The sequence below is a fragment of the Erinaceus europaeus genome, chromosome 8 (assembly GCF_950295315.1).
Source record: "Erinaceus europaeus chromosome 8, mEriEur2.1, whole genome shotgun sequence".
Lineage (NCBI taxonomy): Eukaryota > Metazoa > Chordata > Mammalia > Eulipotyphla > Erinaceidae > Erinaceus > Erinaceus europaeus.
The window spans coordinates 52,974,802-52,994,369 of NC_080169.1; the positions used below are offsets into that span (position 1 = coordinate 52,974,802).

Sequence of the window (19,568 nt, forward strand, 5' to 3'; positions counted from 1 at the left end):
CCCCTCAAAACCTCTACCTAATAATAAAGAAAAGCTGAATAACACTATATGTAGTAAAAATAGAAATAATTTGATAAATGCAAAATCCTTATAAAATTATTGCTTGGAAAGAAGCTTTGCTGCTTGGCAAATGATTGCTACAAAACTACAGTAAATACTAGTTTTGTTTTCCTCCTCTGTTGTAGTAAGCAAACTTGGGTCTATCTTAGTGCAAGTATGTGCTAGAGTAAGCCTTTCATAAAAGTGAAGTGGTTATGAAAGGTTATGAGAGGAAATATAAATGTTAATGCCAAAGAAAAGTCTCCTGGAATTGCTAACACTCATTTTTCCAAAGATAAAACTTTATTTGAGGCAGCAAGTGATATACTGAAAAAGGCAAGTCATGCACAAGTAATGTCTTTATTTCTATAATTGTACATTTGAAACTCTCTGACCTCTTAAAAAGGGTGTGCAGTGAGGAAAGACGAAAAGCACAGAGCTTTGATATATAACTTTTATCTATGTTAGTGCATAAGAAAATCTTTAAATTTTGTTTCTCGTTCTTTAAAAGACATACAAGTACACTAAATTAGTTCTTCCACTGAGGATATTCCCTCAAATTATTTATGAAATAATGCAGCTGCCTTTTTCTTTAAAGGGATTCTTGTCTTCTGGAATTCCTTTCACCAAAGGGTCCTCTCCAGAACGTTCTTCAATGTAGTTCTTTATTTCTTCAGAACATTTTGAAACCTTAAGAAAAAAAATAGATCATGATTGCTCCAACTTTGTCACCTCTCTCTGAGGAAATTAATATAATCAGGTACAATTAGCATTTTAAAATGTGAAATAGAACTGAATAAAATAGCACAGAACATTAACATAATAAGTGTGAGATAAACAAATATTATAAAATATACTTTAAACTATGATCAGCACTAAAATGAATTCAAGTCACTATTAATTAGATCATTCCCTCAAATTTCTGTTTGTGGTGCTTCTTATGATTTTCTTCCCCTGCTATAATATGATTAAGATGTGTTCATAACATTTGAAAACATTCTTTCAATTTTCCCTTCTGAAGAATGGGTACAGCAGTAGATAATTTCCAAATATTTTAAGGCTTGCTTCACAAGCACATTTTAGTATGGGTGTGTGCTCTATTTTGCAAGTTCACAAAAATGGTACAAACTGGGGGAAATCTGACTCTGTAAAAGTTAAAATTACAAAAATCCTCCACTGTTACTTGGAATTCCTTTCCCATTGTTAGAGGACAAGATGAGAAAAAAAGAAAGAAAGTAAACAACAAAGAATTCCTATTGGAATCTTTTGTTCAGGCTTATCTGTGAAAATTTAAGCTTAGGTAATCACTTTAAACTTGTTCTCCAGTGAAGAAAGGTTGGAATAATTTCTTCAAAAAGTCTCTCCATAAGAGACAAAATGAATAATAAATAAACAAATAACCAAAGGAATAGAAAGAAAGGTCTGATGAGGAAAAAAAAGATCAGTGTCTTAATAAAGGTCTGCCTTATTAAGTAAGAAATGGGAAGTTAAAGTTACAGAAACTCCAATATATTTCAATGAAGATTTCCTAAAATAAGGAAAAAGTTCCCATTGAACTGTAGACTAGATTAGGAATCCTCAAACTGGCTTAATGGTGACATTCCCAAATGTATGTGTAAGTAAACTTAGATTCCATGTTAACAGATGAAATTCGAAACCAAAAGAAAGTTTAATTAAAGTTCATTTAAAAAATAGAAAATTTAATATTTTACTACTATAGCCCAAATATTCTTCCAGACAAGTGTGAAGGCCACAAATCTACAATTGAAAGAGGGACAGGGCTGCAGTATATCTGGTAAAGTGCATATGTTGCACTATACAAGGACCTGGGTTCAAGTTGTAGGTGTCTCTCTTCCTTTTCTATCTCCCCTTTCATATCAATTTCTTTCTGACTCTGTTCAATGAATAAAATTTTTTAAATATGCAATTTAAAGACAGACTACACGGTTAAAGAAGTTGAAGTATGGCAAAATATTCCATAAAATCTTCTGAAGGGCCATTATCTCAGGATACATTTGTTCTCAATTTCCACTGACATTCTTAGTGAATAATTTTAAATCAGTGTTTTAAAGTTATGGCATGATGTGGGTCCAGAAATGGCATAGTCAGTTGAGTACTCATATGACCATGTTCTAGGGCCTGGTTTTAAGCCCCTCATTACCACCTGCACAGGGAAAACTTCATGAGCAGCGAAGCAGGTCTGCATGTCTCTTTAAAAGTAAGAGAGTTAAATAATATCTGAGAGTAATAATGCTAGTTTAACATTAATTTCCAGAATTCAAAGTCTGTAAAAAAAAAAAGTGCTTTGATACCTCTTCCTTACCCCCACACCTGGCTATCTGTGAAGCTTTACTTTCCTCTAACATACTTGGAGTTTCAAAAATTGGAATGTTAGAAAGTAGTGGGATATGTCTTGAATGGAACTAGAAAACAGTAGGGAGAAACTGGTAATAAAAGCTACTTTTAATTCCACACATCAGCTGTAGCCAAGTAGGTCTCTGCATAGTATCTAACTTGAAATTAAGTAACGAGAAAGCACTTGTCTTTTTCCCCCTTATGAAGTCTAGATAATGATGCCAGACATTCCAACTGTGAGTGAGGCATTGCCTCACTTCAGTCTATGCAACTCTGTTTTACATGTAACATCTACAGAACTTGTATTAAAAAAAAAAAAAAAAAACCAATCTAGGTATATACCACATGCCTCCAACTTTGCTATTCATAAAGTGGATTCCTTAATATTTTAAGAAGTAAGCCTATTTCTGGGGTTATGGATCGACCTGCCAAAGACTATGTCTAGTGGAGAAACAATTAAAGAAGCCAGATCTTCCACCTTCTCCAGTTGATTCAGAATTCTGGTTCACAGGCTTGACAAGGATGTGCTGGATTAAGCACACATAGCACAAAATGCAAGGACCACCTCAAGGATGCCAGTTCGAGCCCCTGCTCCCCACCTGTAGGGGGGTCATTTCATAAGAAGTGAAGCAGGTCCGTAGATATGTATCTTTCTCTCTCCCTCTCTGCCTTCCCCTCATCTCTCAATTTCTCTCTGTCCTGTCCAGTAAAATGGGGGGGAAAATGGCCACTAGGAGCAGTGGATTTGTAGTGCTGGCACCAAGCCCCAGTGATAACCCTGGAGGCAATAAGTAAATAAATAAAATAAAAAATAAAAAGAATTTTGGTCCCTATTCCCAGAGAGGAATAGAGAATAGGAAGCTACCAATGGAGAGGATGGGACACAGAAGGCTGATGGTGAGAACTGTGTAATTTGTACTCCTGTTATCTTACAATCTTATTAACCATTATTAAATCACTTATAAAAACAACAAAAAAAAAGAAATAAGCCTATTAATCAGGTCCTGTAACTTACATTTTCTTATAAATACATCATTTCTTTTTAAAGTACAAAACTCTTGACGTGAATAGAAAGAATTTATAATGTAAAACTTAGGAAGCAAGATAGTTCACCTGGAAGGGTGCCTGCTTTGCCAAGCAGAGATTAGGTACAAGCTCAGTCTCTACCACACTGAAGAAAGCCTTGGTGCTGTGGTATCTTTCTATCCCTCTATCTCTCCCCTTCTATCTGAAAAAGTTGGCCTGGAGCAGGGAAAATTTACTGAAGAAAAATGTGTAAAGAGTAGATCTTTATCTTCCATTAAGCACTCATAATGTATATTCTGAGTATAAGACTTGTTATAAATAGATTTGCCATAACTGGAACCATAAGGTAAGTAAGTATATTTCCATACCTGCCTCACTGCCATTATTTTCCTTTTTTTTTTTAAAGGAGTATAAATGTAAAGAAGTTAGTTCTTGCTGTGGATAAATAAATAGACAATTTTCCCTTAAAAATCTTGTTCAAAGCCTATCTGTGGTCTTGACTGAAGGAAAAGGATGGAAATACTTTACAAACTACCCTATTGCCAGTAATAAATTAAATTGAAAAATGCTAAACCTGCAACAAATTTCAATGGAGACTTGTAAACATTGGGACATATATTCTCACAGAATGTGTGATCCACATCAGTGGTTCCTAAAAGTTTAATTGTGATCCCTCAATCTGCCAGTGCCCATGTCCAGCAGAGAAGCAATGACAGAAGCCAGAACTCCTACCTTCTGTACCCCAGAAAGGATTTTGATCCACAATCCCAGAGGGGAAGAAATTTTAGGGGAAGATGACTAGAGGGCTCTGAAACCCAATTCCAATAGGACCCTGAGAGAGAAGAGGAAAAAAAGGAAAGACACTCAGAAGTAGTATTAGGTGTAGGTGTGACTTAAAAAGAAGAAAAGACAGTACCACAGAAAAAATGTTTATATATGCAGGTAGTTCTGTAAATAACAGTCAACCCTTATCTGTGACCTTGAGAGAACCAGTTTCCAATGGAGGGAACAGGGACACAGAACTCTGGTGGTGGTAATGGTGTGGAATTGTACCCCTGTTATTTTGTAATTCTTTAAATCACTGACAAAAAAAAATAGTTTAATTGTTATCCCTAAAAGTAATTTTCCTGTGCAACATAATTACATATTTATAGGAATACATATATTACTCCAATAATTCATAATGCATATTTATAAAGTATGATATGGGCATTATAACACGATAAGATTTACAAATAAATTAAAACAAGATTGTAGTGTTTGCTCTTAATTCCAAATAGACTGTCCATTGGACAATTCTGGAGAACTTTGGTAAAATAAAAAGGGGCATTTTTAGTGTAAAGTCTAATGACTTTTAAATAGCGACTTAAAATATCCTTTCAAAAATTCTTTTCCGTAATGAAAATGATCAGAGAATCATGTAGTTATCTGCCATTTTCTTACAACTCGAGTTTTCAAAACCAATAGTAGGTAGAGTCTCTTGTCAATTTTACCCTTGGTAGACTTCTCAGATATTTGGAATTTTGGCCTTAAAATAATCATTGGTTCCTTGTTCTCTCTCTTCCAAGATTTACCCATGTTATGGGACACCATCTAAGCTCCATTTGAGGAGAAGACACAAAACAAACAAACCTATTTGCTTTACCTTAACAAACCAGGAAACGTTGGTCCTGGTTCTTTTCAAAGGAGGACATAGTCTGGTAGAAAACACTTACTTGCTGTCTCTGCAACTTCACTTCTTTGCGAAGTTGTTCGACTTCCATCTTCAGCTTTTCCTTCTCGGGCAAATCTTCGATGTGAAGGGCAGGCATTTTAGCCTCAGAACTGGGCCCAGGAACAGTTCTGCAAGTGGAGCTGCTGGAAGAGCTGCAAACCACAGGAGTCCAGAATAACTGCAGTGCCTGCGCATTTGGCCCTCTGGCACAGGATATGACTGCCTCTCCCCGTAGTGGTCCCAAGATCCCTCAGGGAAGTGTCCTCACTCCAGCCCTGCCCACCATCCCAGGATCTCACTTCCCAGCTCTCTCTTTCTCTCTCTCCCAGGGGTCCCGAAAACCCGGGAAACCTACCCACAGTCCCCAGTAGGGTTAAGTTTTAGAAGCAGTCCCAGGACCTAGAGAAGCTTAGCGCTGCCCCAGTTCTCTGCAGGGACTTCGGCCCCCACTTAGGTCCTGGCTCAGACCCTGCCACGCCCGCGGGGAACCAGCTCCGGCTGAAGCCTAGGGCTGGGGCTGTGCGAGTGCACTTTCCTTAGGAGAACAACAAAAGTTTTACTTTTTGTTCCTTTTTTTTTTTTTTTTTTTCGTTCCCAAGTTACATCCGGGCTTTGTTTATGAAGCAAGAAAAGGAGGACACTACACAGCAGGAAATGATGGCCTTCCACCTCTCCCAGAGCTTTTTTTTTTTTTTTTTTAACTCATATACACTACGTAATTTTCCCTTAGATGCATGCTTATTGTAGAAAATGTGAAATGTGGACGAGTAAGAATAACTCCAAGAGGAAAATGAAATTAAGCTGAGATCTCAGAAACACTCACCACATCTGCCTTTGTATATCCATCCAATCTGTTAAATGCCTGAAATGGATTTACATATTAGGGAGTAGAAAGAAAAGAGAGATATAGCTGTTGTTTACAACTTGGAAGGCCAAGTAATCTGCATGTTCACCAGTTTTTATTCTTTCTTCAATGGGAACGTTTTGTAATGATTGGAGGATGAGATGATACTTGAAAAGTCAGAGCAAGAATATTAAAAGTACTTTGGAGAAAAAATTTCTCCACCCCACATCTGCCAAGTTTGGGTGACATTTAACACCAATGATTTTGAATTCCTGGCTTAAGCACCTTCTTGGATGTAGGCAGTGAATTCCTTTAGTACTGTATGGGACTAAACACTACTCTAGCTGCAACTTGGTAAAGCCAGGAAAATGTGAGAAATGTTTATGCACAATATTCTGTGATTGAAATGACACACATTCCAGGATCTCCCAGTTTCAAACAAAGTCTGCTAGAGTTTTCCCACTGGTAAACTGAGTCCTAACAAAAAAAAAAAAAAACAACCCTGCATTTGTTTCTAGACTCATTTCTGTTTTTGATTCTCCATTACTTAAATTTAAAAGGTTAGTTAAAAATAGTTTAAGTCAGCAAAAGCAGCTACTATGGTCCAAATGAAATATTTTCAGCATCGAAATTAAGTAAGTCAATTAAGCAAATTAATGCACATCTATCCAAATCAAAAAAGTAGAACTTTTACCTGGCACTTTTACCCCTGTGAAACCATCTAGCTAAGTGCAGTGATAAATACATATAAATCTGTAATGATTCTTTATCTTTCTCTACAGTATAAGGAAACTTAGATTAAAGATGAAATTTATTTTCTACTCATTTTTATTCTTGCCAAGTAATTCACATGCTAATATCTTATTAAGTAAATTTTGTTTACCAAAATGAATTGGAAAATACTAAAATCCCACAACTACAACATTCTGAAAGAAAAAAATGTTGCTATTGTTTAATTTTTGAAGGATAAAATGATAAGAGCACTTTAAAAAAAAAAAGTAAGAGTATGTAGTATCTTTCACTAATCATAAAGAACTTCCAAGTAGTATATAAGGTTTTCTTGCAGAAATATTCTAGTGCCAACACTCATTGAATATACTGATTTTAAAATCCAAATTAATTATATTAACTTTTTTATTCTATTTTATATATTAATGCTAACAAAATTTTTGCTATAAAATACTAGCAGAAGCCATTCTGTAGCAAAAATGACAGATAAAGTCAGGAAAAAGCTCTTATCAGACTTTTTTTTTTGACAAATGCTTTAAAGAAATTTGCTTAATAAAAATGAAACTGGATTGGGGAGATAGCATAATGGCTATGCAAAAGACTTTCATTCCTGAGACTCTAAATAAGGTTTCAGTTTCAGTCACCACCACATGGCAGAGTTGTTCTCTGGTGTGTGTGTGTATGTGTGTGTCACTCATTAAAATAAAATATTAAAAATAACTTTTATAGTCATTTTCTCTTTTAAAATATAAAGGAAAACCATAAAATGTACCATGGCATGCAAAAAAAAAGAAACAAATTTTTCTGATATGATATTAAAAATTAACATAAAAAACCTATGTAAATAAAATTCTGTAAGGAACTATTGTAGTGATGTTCTTATTTATTCTGAGCCTTTAACACACCTATATGTACAAACCTTCCTCAAAATACAAGTAGATCAAATTATGTATAATAATAGGTATGTATACTTAACTCATTCTCAGCAATGATAACAGGAAGTTTTGCTCAAAAGCCAAATGTTGAACTTTGTCTGGTGTATTTTTTGTTTGTTAGTTTTTCTGTATCTTTACCTCATTTCCTTTGACCAAATAATTTATCTCCCTGAAATAACAATTTCTGTTGAGTGATTGGGGGGGGGTGAGGGGGGAAGCTAGGCTATGGAACATTATTCATCATATTAGAATTTCCTTTTTTCCAGGACCATCTTTCTCTGCATTTCATATGTTTCCTACTATATTCAAATTTCTGCTGATAACATGTACCTTTGAGTAACAGGAGTTTTATCCTACGATAGATTCAATTATTAGTTAAACCAATAGGACTTCTGAATGGTCCAGTATAAAAATGAACTGCCCTTGGCTTCATATATTTGAATCAAAATTGCATTAAATTAGTTAAGTTATAGGATCAAAATTTTAGTTGATACGGCAACTGCAAAAGTTAACAGAACTTCTGACTTGGGAAATCTATGTAATTGTATTGAAAGTTAGAAACTAACACATAACAAAAGAAGGCACATTAACATCAAATAGTAAGAGACATAATGACAAGATACACTTGAGACAGAGTTAGTGACAGAGAACTGAGAGGCCGGGTGGTGGTGCACCTGGTTGAGCACACATGCTACAGTCAGCAAGGACCCAGGTTCGATTCCCCGGTCCCCACCTGCAGGGGGAAAGCTTCATGACTCATAAAGCAGGGTTGCAGTGTCTCTCTGTCTCTCTCCCCCTCTGTCATCCACTTCCCTCTCCATTTCTGGCTGTCTCTACCTATAAATAAAGATTAAAAAGAGAGCGAGAACATAGTTTTGAGTGAGCCTCAGGAAAGGACTAGGATTTCAAAAGGCTTAAATAAGATGGAGTGGAGGGACATTTCAGGTGGAGAGATTAATTTGAAAGTATAAACTAAACTCTAGACAGTAGGAAAATGGCATGACATTATCAGGAGTAATTCAATACTTGTTTGTTGACTACAAGAAGTCTATAGGATTTATAAAAACAAAGGTCATTCATTAATTCCTTACTTTTCCCTTATGTAGTTTATTTTAGTACTTAATATCTATATAAGGATGACTCTCAGTTCTGCAATTTACACATGGAAATCAAGTGCAAAAAGCTGAAGTTACTCATCTTAAATTCTCATAGGGAAAGTGAATGAGCCAAGGACTTAACTTAAAATCATTTGAGATCTCCTGGTTCCAATCCTGTCTTTAGTTGTATAATGAAACGAAAAATGTTGGTTAGGATAATTCATGCTAGTGGGAATAATGACAAAGATAGCACACTAGATAAATATTAAATTGTACATGGAAAATACCTATACCACAATTAAAGAGACAGATATGTAACTAGCTATTGGTGTTATAGAGGAAAGTAGAATGAAAGCTGAAGAAACCATGATTTAGAAGAATTGAATAATTCATCCAATAAAATGCCCTAATCATAACTCCTTAGATTGTAAGCTTGTGCTCATAAACTTAGTTCTGGTGTGAGTTAAATCCACTGTGTTATGTGAGCACAGAATGATTTCTGAATCCAGATAGCTTTCTGGGGGTAAAGTTGTCTGACTGGTTTTAAGTAGAATTTGTAAGAATGCAGGAAGAGGCTATTTTTTAAATGATTTTATTGGGGGGATTAATGGTTCACAGTACAATTATTGACATAAGGGTACAAATTCTCATCACCCCATGATAGGTATCTGCAAAACACCCTCAACTCCACTTAAGACTTTTTCCACTACCATGTACCTATACTTTCACCACCCAATTTTATCCCCTCCTTTCCCAGAGTTCTTTGCTTTGATGAAATACATCATACTCAATCCAAGTTAAAAGTATTACCACACATGGAGTATTGAGAGAAAGAAAAACAGAAAATACAATACAATTCCACACGATACAATACGAACAACAAAATTATCATGAACACATTCTGCCAAGATAGATCATCTGTGAATCAATGGAATAAACTTCCTAATTCTTTTTTTTCTTTTTTTTTCTTTTATTTATTTTTTTTAATTGCCACCAGGATTATGCTGGGGCTCGGTGCCTGCACTACGAAACCACCACTACTCCTGGCAGCCTTTTTATCTTTTTCTTTTTTTTTTTTTTGAATAGAGACAGAGAGAAAGTGAGAGGGAAGTAGGAGACAAAAGGAAAGAAAGAGAGACACCTGCAGCACTGCTTCACCGCTCGTGAAGCTTCCACCCTGCAGGTGGGGAGACCGAGGGGTTTGAACCCTGGTCCTTGCACCTGTTATTTTTGTATACTTTAATGGGTGCACCACCACTTGGCCTCCACTTTCTAAATTTATAGGTAAGAAAAAGATTAGAAAAATATCTAACCATGAAACATTAGCTGGAATACTGTATAAGTGTTGAAAGAAAAGTGAGGAAACAAATCATTATATATGCGATCAACTCAAAATAATGCTCATTCATAAAAATTAGTAATTATTATTTTAAAAGGGGTGAGTTGATATTTATTGTAACTGCCAATTAAACCATGTGCTAAATACTTTTAAAAAAACATCAATTTTCTTTAAATTTACCTTTATGAATTTAAAATTCATATGAATGGTTAACAGTATTATTATATATGACCCAAATTATTACTGTCATTAAAACTTAAAATTTTCCAATGTCTTTTTCTCTCTATCTCTTTCTTTTTTTTTTTTTCAATTTGTTTATATGTTTGTTTCATTCTTTCTTCTTAGGAAATCACACAGCCTCCTTTGAGCTCCTTGAAAGGGTTTTTGTCCTCTGGGATGCCTTTTACTAGGGGATCATCCCCAGATCTCTCTTCAACATAATCCCTTAATTCTTCACAGCACTTGGATACCTTAAAGGAAAGGAGAGAGACATGATTCATTTAATTTAATACAGAATACTGTAAGTGCTAAGAATGTGTTTATTAAGATAATTTTATATAATCTGTCTTTTTTAAAAGTATTATTCTTACCAGCAATTGTTTCTGTCCTTTTTTTTAAATTTTTTATTGGAAGGGTTACTGGCTTCTAGTACAGTTATTAACACATAGGCAAATTTTCTTATCACACCAGCCTAGGTCCTTTTCTACTTTTCCACCATAACACATCAGGACTTCAAACCACCATCCCCAGACCCTCCCTAGAGTCCTTGCTTTGTTTCAATACAACAAACTCAGTCCAAGTTTTATTTTGTGTTTCCCCTTTCAATTCTTGTCAGCTCCATCCAGGATGAGGTGCAAAAGGTGACTCCATCATTCTTGGTAGCTTAGTATTTCCTTCTACATATAAATACCACAACTTTCTTAAACACTTATCTGTTGTTGGAGACCTCGTTGCTTCCAAGTTTGGACTATTACAAATTATTCTGCTACATATAGATTGGGATGAGTGTGCTTGTTTTCTTAGCATATGTTTCCAGGAAAGGAATTGCCATTTCATAGGGTAGGTCCATTTCTATCATTCTGAGAGTTCTCCACACTTCTCTCCATAGGAGTTAGACCAATGTACTTTCCCACCAGTAGTGCAGAAGTGTCCTATATTTGTTGTTACCGTCCTTTCTGATGTATGGCATTCTCACAGGAGTAAAGTGGTATCTCATTGTTGTCTTAATTTGCTATTCTCTCATAGTCAGTGATTTCGAGCATTTTCTATGCAAACGGTGTTCAGAAATTTGGGTTGAAATGTGCAGAAGAACGGAACTGAACCACTACATTTCAGCACACAAAAAAATAAACTACAGTTGGATCAAAGATTTGGATGTTAGCTCAGAGACCATCAAATATTTAGAGAAAAAACATTGGCAGAACTCTTTTCTATCAAAGTTTTAGAGGCATCTTTAATGACTCAAGTTCAGTCACAAGGGAAACAAAACAGAAAAATAAACCAATGGGACAGTCTGATTTTTTAAATGTAATTCTGTTTTCTACCAATGTATATGCACTTTTTTAGGAGAAAAGAAAAAATGGTTCCTCCCTCCCCTGTTTTCTGAATAGCACCAAAGAATAAGCAGTGGTTTGCAATCCAGCTAAGGGTTCCCAGAACCTGCCTCCAGCTTCCTTAAAGAAAACAGATTCCATGGATGTGAGGGCGATCTGACTGCAACATCTGTCACCCCATTGATCTCCAGGGTTGATTCTGCTGATCTGGCTGGCTAGGCTGGTGCCCCCTTCCTCCCTCACAGCTCCATGTACTCCCCTCCAGAAGCTGCGCCCTTGGTCAAAGAGGACAGCCTTCCCAAATAGAGATGGACTGGTCTTCAGTGGAGGGTATATGAATAGCTGTACTCCCTTGCTAGAACCTCCAAACAAGCTCTCAAGAAAACAGATTCCAGGGACCAAATCAAAGCAGGTCACCCAAGTCAAGAATGTCACCAGAGTGAACATTGATTAAATCTTTTTCCTCATTCCAAACATATGATCTGCAAAGGCAGAAGGGAGTGTATGATTATTAATTTCCAGGCTTATCAGCATTCTTGAATTTTCAGAATTATACATATGTGATTTTATTATAAACTTTGTCTACAAAGATTGATTTCCACAACATACTGTTAGATGAGATACAAGGGGTCAGGAACTTTTCATTGATTTGTTCCCATGTACCCCTGCCATCCAGAACAGATCTTTCATTTAGCTGGTGCCCAGTAAATACATACTTGCTGAACTGAATAATTTGTTTTGTTCATAAGCTTGCTCCTCTCTATTATAATGAAAAATACATTTTTGGTATTTTAATGGATATAGGCAGTACCTCTTAATACATATTTTAATATCATTATACATATGGAGATATAAAATATGTATAGTGTATGTACACACATGGGATCAAATTGTTCATCTAACTTTCAACTTGCTTTATTTTGACTTATATAATTTATGATATTAAAATAGAACTTCATTTTTAGTTTTAAAATTTTGTTTCAGTGAGGCCTATATAAATAAGTGTATAGAATTTATTACAGGATTAAATGAAATGTATATTGGATTAATCTGGCTTTGTCCACTCACCAGCTATGTATTCTTAAGTAAGATAGTTCATCAAAGTTTTAGGTACTTCAACTATGAAACTGAAAAAGCAACATTGGTTGTATTAAGTCCAGTATATAATAGTCAATCAAATGGTAGCTATTTTCAGCTGTGATTACAAAGATTGTTTTAAAGATCAGAAAAGAAAACACAAGTAGAACCTGAACTGGAATTGACATATTGCAGCAAAGTAAAAGACTCTGGGGTGGGTGGGTAGGTGGGGAGAATACAGATCCAAGAAGGATGACGGAGGACCTAGTTGGGGTTGTATTGTTACATGGAAAACTGGGAAATGTTATGCATGTACAAACTATTGTATTTACTGTTGAATGTAAAACATTGATTCCCCAATAAAGAAATTAAAAATATATATATTGTTTTAGTTTCTACCTGTTACATGGAATTCTAGGCATTGCAAATCTACCCTTTTTGAAACTGGATATAGAGAGTCCTCTGACTTTGACCATACAGTGCCTTAACAGCTGAACAGATTGAGACACACTGTGAATGAATTTGATTCATAAGCATTAATAAATAATAATAATGATAAAAGATGTTTGTTAAGGACTAGGTATTGTTTTCAATATAGATATATATTACACAAATTATTCATCACAATTGCTTCCTGAATTAGATGTTATTACCACTGCCAGTTTGCACGTGAAGATATGGAACACAGGAGCATCTGATAATTTAAATGAGACTCACATAATTATAAATGAGTGTTACATAGGGAGAAAATTGTGAAGTTAGAATGTGAACCAAGGATGTGATAGTGATACCAAATTGTATCTACCTAAATGTATTGTAATGCCAATACATGATTCTGTGATCTTGTGTTAGAGGTAAGGGTTCAATATATGGGAGTACACACACACACACACACACACACACACACACACACACACACACACACACGCAATTTTGGCAGTCCAACACTAAATTTGTTTGCTTTCCAAAAGCCAGCAGACATGATGGGATAGGGAACTCAAAGCCTGGTAGATGGTAATGTCTAAATGAATGGTAGCCTCCCTCCTTCTTTTTTCCAGGTTAACTTACTGCAAGTGAATAATAAACATGAAGACAACAGTGATACCTGCAACACAGCAGTCATGAGTACACAAATACAAAAGTAAAATAAAATAAAATAAAATTGGATATTTCAAGTAAAGAAGAAAATAAATCTTAAACTCTAGCAACTTGTTTTATTTTCTCCAAATTATTAACATAAGGATTTTAACTTTTCTGTGTGTATTCTAGGTTTTTGTATTATTTATATATTTGATTTTATTTTTAAAGCAGAACTAATTTGGCTGTATAGTAGGGGAAAAGGGAAGAGAAGCCAACATTCAAATTCCATTTGGGAGTGTTTTGAGAAAAAATGAAGATAAATACAAACTCCTCTTTTCTTACTTTGGCCTTAAAACTGAGATTAAAAAAAAAAAACATACTTATCCCTTGTGGAGTTTTTGTTATATTATTAGCTTTTCTAAGTCAACAAAATACCTACAACTCCTATGTACATTTTCTAAGTTTTGTTCACTGATGGAAACTTTTACTCCCTTGACATTTTATTCTTTGTAATGGCAGAAAACTCTTGGAAAACATTGCCAAGATTTATCAGATGATTATAAAGTGAATTAGTAAGGTTTTGTGTTTGAAATATTTTTTATTTGCAAAGAAGGAATAGAATGTACTTGTTCATTGCTGTTCATGTCATTGCTCAGAGGGTGAGATCTTGACTAAATTTATTTGAACAAAAGTATTACATCGTGGAAAGAAGAGAATTATCTTTCAGAAAAGCAAAAACAAAATGCAAATAATGTCTTATTTAATAGCTTTTCTATATATGGTATTTTTCTCATATTCTTTATTTTATCTCTATTTATATATTTAGTACAGTATTTTAATGTACATTATACAAACATAAAAATATTTTGGTAGTCATAAAAAAACAGGTGAAGGTTTGAATTTGGTCTGTGGAAAATTATTTGTTAAGCCATTAATTTAGAAGTGAATAATCATGATTATTATTCATTTTATTTATATCCAATGATTCTTTTCCTACATTATGGATTTTTTCCCCTACATTGTGGATTTTTTAAAACTTTTTTTCCTTTTTTTAAAATTTTTATTTATAAAATGGAAACACTGAAAAGACCACAGGGTAAGAGGGGTACAATTTCACACAATTCCCACCACCAGAACTCCATATCCCACCCACCCCCAACACTGTGAATTTTTATTGAAGTTTATTTTTTAATTATATTGGACCTTTCTAATGAGTGTCTCCTAACCTACTTCTCTGTTTAAAAGAGAATTCAAAAGACAGCAATAGCTTACCAGCATTCTATCCAGCTTCAGTTCTCTCTTGAGCTGTTCAACTTCCATCTTCAACTTATCCTTTTCTGTCAGCTCCTCAATATTGACCACTGGCATCTTTGACCTGTTGAAAGATATAAGGTTAGTTTATAAGCCCAAATCCCTACACTAGCAGTTGTCACCAACTCTTCCCTCAACTCTTAACTTACTAAGTATCTCTCTTTTAATTTTAACTTTTTATGGCAATCAGTTTCTCAGGGGAGATTCTCTGAATAATTACAGTACTGCACTAGCCTTGGGATTTTAATGCTTTATAATCTTCACTAATATGATTAAGCCAAGCACTTGAATTAAAGTAGCTGCCAGCAGGTTTGTGAGGTCAGTTTAGTCAGTATATAGTCTTAAATACCCAAATGTCCTCCTTTTCCTTTTTTTTTCTTTTTAAAGTGTGAAAATGTGGGTTTCTAGCTCCTATTTACAATTCAAAACCCATCCCTTCAATTATTTGTGCAATTTAAGGTCAATCTGAGGACTTCTGTTAATATCCTAAATAGCTAGAGTATTAAACCTGGTATTAACAGAACACCATGTAAAATATGTCAGTTTATGTTAATTATAAGTAATTATAATTAGACAATGAACCAATAGAATGGTAATGTAGCAAACAAAGTCATTTGTTAATCAAAAATAAGCTAGTCTATTGGCTAGAAGTGTTTCTTCATACTGTTCCTGGGATTTGTCATAATGAAATGGATAGAGAGTAGTAAGTGCAGCAGGCTAAAGAGGACAATATTAATCTGATCTAATGATGTACATCATAAAATAATAGATTTTTCTGTCCTATCAGCAATCTCTTTTCTTCTTACTTAAATCAGTGGGTAATGGGGAAGATGGCTTAGTAACTGGTGACAATCCTATGAAGCAGCCTAGAAAATATCTCACTATAGTCAAGTTGCTATCATGTTTAGAATCTCACCATTTTGGTCTTCCGTTCATTTATTTATCTCTCTGGTACAATTTTTATAATGATGTATTTTTGTGAAAGTACTCAAGTTACAAACTATTTCAGGAAGCAACTTAATGTTGTATATTTATGCAAAACTATGCCCTGCTCATAATACAGAGCTTAATTTCCTCGTGTTCCTATAGTGTTTTCATGTCTAACATCTTTGAGGAAATACTACTTACTTTCCTAGTTTTATAATACTCTTATTTTCTGGAAAAAAATTAAGAATAAATGCTTAGGAGCCTGGTAGTGGCATACTTGTTTGAGCACACATATTATAATTTGCCAGGGCCCAGGTTCAAGCTCCCAGGCCCACTTATAGGTAGGAAGTTTCACAAGTAATGAAGCAGTGCTGCAGGTCTCTTTCTCTTCCTCTCTATCTCACCTTTCCCTTCCAATTTCTCTCTTTCTCTATCCAATATGTCATAATATATTTTTAAAAGAATAAATGATTATAGAGCCCATTATAAAGCAGAAAAACACGGTATGGTACTCAAAGAAAATGCTTCTTCATTGTGTTATCATTCTGCTACTTAGTTTAAGGAACAACAATAACAAAAATCATTATTTCTGTCTGTGTAATTACTGTGTAGCAGTTGGGAAACCACTAACAATTTTATTTTCACCTTCATTCTCACTCACTTCAGACTGAAGGTAATATGCAATGTGAAAATAAAATTCACAAGTGCTGTGATTTCTAGTGATTACTTACCTGTTGACAATGCTCTTTGCACAAATTTTTGTCATCTGGAAAGTTATTCTACTAGATAATGACCTTGTCATAATAGTATTTATAAGAATTACTCTAGGGATTTTTGAAAATGTGAGCCCAATATAAGAAGCTTTCATTTGTTTATATTTTTGTTTTACAGGAGCACTGCTCAACTTTGGCTAAAACCTTGGGCTTTGGAGTCTCAGACATGAGACTTTTTACAAAAGTCTTTTTTGCATAGCCGTTATGCTATCTTCTTCACCCCTTAAAAAGTTTTGATTGGAGTAGGGCTTAAGATTTCATTTTTCTTTTTCCAAAGATTTTCTAAATTGCTAGGAAATAGGTACAATAATATGGACTCCATTGTTGATTTCTTGAAGATTAAAGATTGTATAGCACATGTACAGCACAGGGCAAGGACTCAGTACATATTAATTGGTGTTACTTACTCTGTAACTCTAGAATTTTAGACTATTCTGTCTTATATGCAATATATTAATAGATATTTTTATAATAACACTTAAAGGATATCATCTGGGCATGATCATAGTCTTTAATACCATACTGTTTCTTTAATACAGAAGTAAAAGCTGTTAGTACTTTTCTATATCATCTTTCAGAGTGGGGGTACCCTTTCCCTTCAGTCAGCTGTAAGTGTTAACTGCCAAAGGCAAACCTACATAGATTTGTCTTTGACTGATGGGGTATGCTTCAGTTGGTAATATATCTTAAGATATTATGCCCCAAGTGGGTCATATGGTGACCTGTGCAAAATGGCTTCCTAAAGTGATATTCTAGTAGCCTGAAACCCTTTTTTTCTTAGCAGAGGAATCTTGGATTCTGAAGCTATAGATTTGCCTTATTTCTCCTGCCTTATCTGTTTTCTTCCTTACTTTAGAAGTTCCTCCTGGTAACTCATTCTTGATAAATGACTCTGACAGGAGTCCTGCTTAGACTCTGCTTCTCTGTGTCTAAGAAGTCTAAGACATGATGGATTGTAAGGACCTTTACAAGAGCCGCCATATCTTTCATAGGTTTTATGTCTTTCTGACTACTTACTGTCTTCTCTATTGTTTGTTATACAGAAAAGAATCATGAAATGTTGATAAAGTTATTTGCAACCTTGGTCATAAATATCAACCTAGGCATTAAGTACAAGATATCTAGCTTCACTTTATTAATAAATGATTTCTCAACTCTAAAGTATTATAATTAGTTATACTCAACAACTTTTTGAAATAAAAAAAAACTTCATTTGGTTGGAATGAATTTTAGAAGGTTCAAAAATGCTTAGAAAATTTGATGTAACAGATCTTTTATTTTTGCGAAGCAGTTTAAAGACTGAAGGTTGAAACTCTCATTTCCCTCAAAGACACCAAGACACACAAAGAACAGCTTACAGTGGAGTATCCAAATGTTCATGATTACATTGAAGTCATAGGTTTAAAATAATTCAAATGCAACATCATCCAATTTGCACAGGCAGCAAATGTGATCCAGAGAACTAAATGACCCAAATCACAAAATGGGTAGACTAAAATTGTGACTACAATATGTAAAATTTCAGATCTGGGTATTTTTCTAGTCTTAACCTCTTTTCTGTATTAGCCTTCTGCAGGCTGTTGTAAAGAGTGAATTTGTTCTCATATCCTAGAATGTCAAAGTAAAAAGCATCCTAACCCAACCCACAAGCTCATATTCTAAACTCTCCATAGAAATCCTAAAAGGAACTAATTCAGATTATTGGTCTTATTACCAAACATTCCCACTCCCATATCATCAGAATACAAGAGGACACTTGCTAGCTATGATCACAGTTAGAATTAAGCATGAGTAGACACATATTTATTTGTTTATTTATTATTTATTTATTTCCTCAAAAAAAGGGTTATTGCTGGGGCTCAGTACCTGCACTACAAATCCACTGCTCCTGGAGTCCATTTTTCCATTTCATTGCCCTTGTTGTTGTCATTTTTATTGTTGGCATTGCTGTTGTTGTTGCCAGATAGGACAGAGAGAAATGGAGAGAGGAAGGGAATACAGAGAGGGGGAGAGAAAGATAGACACCTGCAGACCTGCTTCACCGCTTGTGAAGCGACCCACCTGCAGGTGGGCAGCCGGGGACTCGAACCCGAATCCTTATACTGGTCCTTCTGCTTCGCGCCATGAGCGTTTAATCCACAGCGCTACCGCCCCGTCCCCCAACACAGCTTTTTTTAAGTAGAAGATAATTGCTCCTTTATCTCGCCCTCACCCTCTCTCCTTTTATACTTTATTATCATCGAAGGACCCAAGATCCAGTTAAACAGACGAACAAACAAAAGAGAAGTATGACAAAGTACCTGAGTTGTACCCTATCCAAAGAGTAGTAATTCTCAGTGGGGACTGCTACTGTCCCCTAAAGGACTTTTTAAAGTATTAAGTTGTTTACCTTTTTTTTTTCTTTTTTCTTTTTTCTTTGCTGGTGTGAATTGAAAGGATAGAACTATACAGTGTAGCTTAGGTGTCTCACTAATGTTTTTTAGAATTTCCATTTGATAATATGCTAATTTATTTTAGAATTAAAAGGATTAATGTTCAAAAGTTGCGTAGTAATAAGTAACTAATTTGAAGTAAGGATAATTGACAAATGAAATAAAATCTAAGTACTACATAGAGAGGAGGTATTTAAATTTTTTTTCAAAGAGGCCAGGCGGTGGCACACCTGGTTAAGCCAACACATTACAGAGAGTAAGGCCACAGGTTCAAGCCCCTGGTCCCCATCTGCAAGGGGAAAGCTTCACAAGTGGTGAAGCAGGACTACAGGTGTCT

The 19,568-nt window shown here is 34.9% G+C and overlaps 2 protein-coding genes across 5 annotated transcripts in view; both read right to left on the bottom strand.

The window, feature by feature from the left end:
* Positions 1–320: 320 nt before the first annotated feature.
* On the bottom strand, positions 321–5,676 carry GNG11 (G protein subunit gamma 11). 2 transcript variants are annotated; one of them, XM_016187879.2, is made up of 3 exons: positions 5,490–5,676; positions 5,136–5,286; positions 321–729 (listed from the first exon to the last, which is right to left on the bottom strand). In XM_016187879.2, the coding sequence occupies exons 2-3, from the start codon at positions 5,229–5,231 to the stop codon at positions 604–606; spliced, it is 222 nt and encodes a 73-aa protein (XP_016043365.1). In that variant the 5' UTR covers positions 5,232–5,286; positions 5,490–5,676; the 3' UTR covers positions 321–603. The 2 variants fall into 2 exon arrangements, with proteins under 2 accessions (XP_016043365.1, XP_060052204.1); XM_060196221.1 differs by lacking the exon at positions 5,490–5,676 and having other exon boundaries at positions 5,136–5,477.
* A 3,639-nt stretch (positions 5,677–9,315) lies between these two features.
* GNGT1 (G protein subunit gamma transducin 1) overlaps positions 9,316–19,568 on the bottom strand; it is a 148,047-nt gene continuing 137,794 nt past the window's right edge. For all 3 annotated transcript variants that reach the window (XM_060196222.1, XM_007522496.3, XM_060196223.1), the window contains exons 2-3: positions 15,061–15,163; positions 9,316–10,548 (exon numbers count right to left, since the gene is read on the bottom strand). In XM_060196222.1, the coding sequence (XP_060052205.1) occupies positions 10,420–10,548; positions 15,061–15,163 (232 nt within the window). In that variant the 3' untranslated portion in view covers positions 9,316–10,419. The remainder of the gene's footprint in view (positions 10,549–15,060; positions 15,164–19,568) is intronic.

Coding starts and splice junctions, on each gene's coding strand:
- GNG11 (XM_016187879.2), bottom strand. CDS start 5,231: ATGCCTGCCCTTCACATCGAAGATTTGCCCGAGAAGGAAAAGCTGAAG. Junction 730..5,135: donor TGAAGTTGCAGAGACAGCAA/GTAAGTGTTTTC, acceptor TTTTTTCTTAAG/GTTTCAAAATGTTCTGAAGA.